We start from the raw sequence: 2,740 nt of genomic DNA, 5'->3' as shown, positions 1-2,740 counted from the left end.
GCCGGCCGCGTCTGGGTGTCTCTTCCGGGCCCCTGGGGGGGGTGGGAGGGCCCTGCGGGGAATCCAGGGCCAGAGGGGGCTTTGGGGCAGGAGAGGGGTCAGGATGGGATTCCTCCACGTATGACCAGGACAGTCCTGTTCTCACAGGGGCCAAATTCTCCAAAGAACCTAGGGATCTGGACAGACTGCCTCTGGCCCTGGAAGTTCTGTAGGATCATGAGAAGAGCTTGGCCAAAGCGTCCTGTTCTCACAGCCAGATGCCACAAGGCGAAACCCTCAAGCTGCAACTCTCCTGTGGCTTCCAGAAACTGGGATTCAGAAGCAGCAACGCCTCCAGCCGCAGAGCACAGCCATTGTGACTAGCAGCCTTCAATAGCCCTCCACTCCATCAGTTTCCCATTTCCAAGTTGGTGGCCAGCATGGCCTCCTGTGGCTGGGAGTTCCACAGATTAATGATGTCCTGAGGACTTCCTTTGCACAATGAGGCTCCCACAGTAGCTGCCTCGCAGGAAGAATGGGCAGCTTTTTCTGAACCAGCTACCAGCTGGGGCTTCCGTGGCAGCCTTTGAGAGGGGTCAGCTGGCAGGGGGGCTAGGGCAGGGCCCCAAAGAATGAGCCAGGGGGTGCCACCCTCCAGGCCAATGGGTGGGCCCAGTGCCTTTTTTTCTAGAAAATAGCTGAAGTTGTTACAGGAAGGGCTTGTTCTGGCCCTGGCCCCAGCCTCCCCATTTGCACTCGCTGACCCTCGGGGTCCGTTCCCATTCTGAGATTCCTCAAAGTCGGATGGCTTCCCTCCTGCCAGTCCTCGTACTACCCGGGGCTCCTGCCCCACTGGCGTTGGTGACTTGGGCGCCTCCAGCGGCTGCTGCGCCCGCCCTGCCCCAACCCTTGTGAGCACTGCCAGCGACGTGTCCAGGGCACTCAGCCAGCAGCAGAACTTGCTGCATAGCAGGGGGGAAACATCACTCGCCACACTGCCCATTCTCACATTCCCCAAGGAGGAGTGGGAGGTGTGCTCCGGCCAGTCCGGGGGGGGGGGCAGTGGCCTGGTCCCAGCAAGGCTTTCCCCATGACACAGCTCCCCATGCGGCTGAGTGTCGGGGGGGGGGGGGGCTGCCAGTACTGTGCGCTGCAGAAAAAAAGCACTGGGTGGGCCTTTCCTCCACCTTTCTCACTAGCTGCTACGGATGCGGGTGGCGCTGTGGGTTAACCCACAGAGGCTCTTGGGTCTGCCGATCAGAAGGTTGGCAGTTCGAATCCCCATGACGGGGTGAGCTCCCGTTGCTCGGTCCCTGCTCCTGCCAACCTAGCATTTCAAAAGCACGTCAAAGTGCAAGTAGATAAATAGGTACCACTCCGGCGAGAAGGTAAATGGCATTTCTGTGTGCTGCTCTGGTTCGCCAGAAGCGGCTTAGTCCTGCTGGCCACATGACCCGGAAGGTGTACGCCGGCTCCCTCGGCCAATAAAGCGAGAAGAGCGCTGCAACCCTAGAGTCGGCCACGACTGGACCTAATGGTCAGGGGTCCCTTGACCTTCAGGAGCACAATGGCCAGAGAGTTGGATGGAGAGCTGAGCTGGAAGCAGGAGACCCAGAGACCCGCTTGCTCTGTGCTGGGTATTCAAAGCCGCGACTGTTTGGGGTTGATGCTGTGAGCCCCACCAGCCTGCGCTCAGGTTGTAGAGCAGTGTAAATGAAACCGGATACCCTAAACAGCACAATGGCAGGACTCTTGAGCAAGAAGTGAACGGATTGCTAATGGACGCATGGACAAGCAGAACGAAATTTGGAGCGCATCTATATGAACTACAAATCTCCTCGCCCATCAGCGGCGCGTTTCCCGCCTCCGGCCGCTAGGGGGAGTGGGAGGCCCTCCCGCCCGGCCCCTCTAGGCGCCGCCTCCGTGGCCGCTCCTTCCGCCGGGCGCGCCCCGTGGTCTGCGAGCGCGCTCGGCTCTTCGGCTCCCTCCGCCTCCGCCTCCTCCTCCGGTACCACGAGTTCGAGCCCCGATGGCGGCGGCGGCCGCCTTCCCGCGCGCCCTCTTCCCGGGCTACTTCCAGGCGGGGCCGCCCAGCCGCCGGCGCAGCGCCTCCCGGGCCAGCCCGCTGGTGGCCGGGTGGGGCTGCTACGGGCAGGTGCTGCCCGACCCCGCGGCGCCCGGGCAGGTGAGGGGGCGGGGCTAGGATGGGGGAAAGAGGGGGGCCAGGTGGGGGGCGGGGCCGAGGACAGAGGGGGCGGGGCCGAGGACAGAGGGGGCGGGGCTAGGATAGGGGAAGGGGGGCCAGGTGAGGGGGCGGGGCCCAGGACAGAGGGGGCGGGGCCGAGGACAGAGGGGGCGGGGCTAGGATAGGGGAAGGGGGGCCAGGTGAGGGGGCGGGGCCCAGGACAGAGGGGGCGGGGCTAGGATAGGGGGAAGTGGGGGGCCAGGGCCCAGGACTGGCTGCCTGGCTGCTGTCAGGGGTGGGCAGTGGGGACCCCCCTCTCGCCGCCAACCCCCCCCCCTCTTTGCCCCACAGGACCCGCCACGCTTCGTCCCCCGCCGCCTCCCGAAGGGCATCGGGGAGAGATGGACGCCCAGCGAAGCCGCCCCGCTGCCCCTGATGCTGCCCAATGCTGGTGAGCGTGCCCTCGAGCAGGAGAACCCGCGACCCCAGCGGGGCTGCTGCCAGGGGTGCCAACCTGAATCATATAAGGGGGGTGGGCAGGTGAATAGATCACATGACACGGTGCACGCGCATCAT

General features: G+C 64.4%; 1 protein-coding gene across 2 annotated transcripts in view; it reads left to right on the top strand.

Annotated features, from left to right (window-relative positions):
- Nucleotides 1-1,993: 1,993 nt before the first annotated feature.
- Nucleotides 1,994-2,740, top strand: part of TAF1C (TATA-box binding protein associated factor, RNA polymerase I subunit C) — a 17,431-nt gene continuing 16,684 nt past the window's right edge. For both annotated transcript variants that reach the window (XM_080973447.1, XM_080973446.1), the window contains exons 1-2: nucleotides 1,994-2,164; nucleotides 2,516-2,615. In XM_080973447.1, the coding sequence (XP_080829573.1) occupies nucleotides 2,009-2,164; nucleotides 2,516-2,615 (256 nt within the window). In that variant the 5' untranslated portion in view covers nucleotides 1,994-2,008. The remainder of the gene's footprint in view (nucleotides 2,165-2,515; nucleotides 2,616-2,740) is intronic.

The sequence above is a fragment of the Podarcis pityusensis genome (assembly GCF_964106645.2).
Source record: "Podarcis pityusensis genome assembly, chromosome: 11".
NCBI classification, from domain to species: domain Eukaryota; kingdom Metazoa; phylum Chordata; class Lepidosauria; order Squamata; family Lacertidae; genus Podarcis; species Podarcis pityusensis.
Note: the sequence above shows the minus strand (reverse complement) of the source record. Positions and strands in the feature narration are given on the sequence as shown.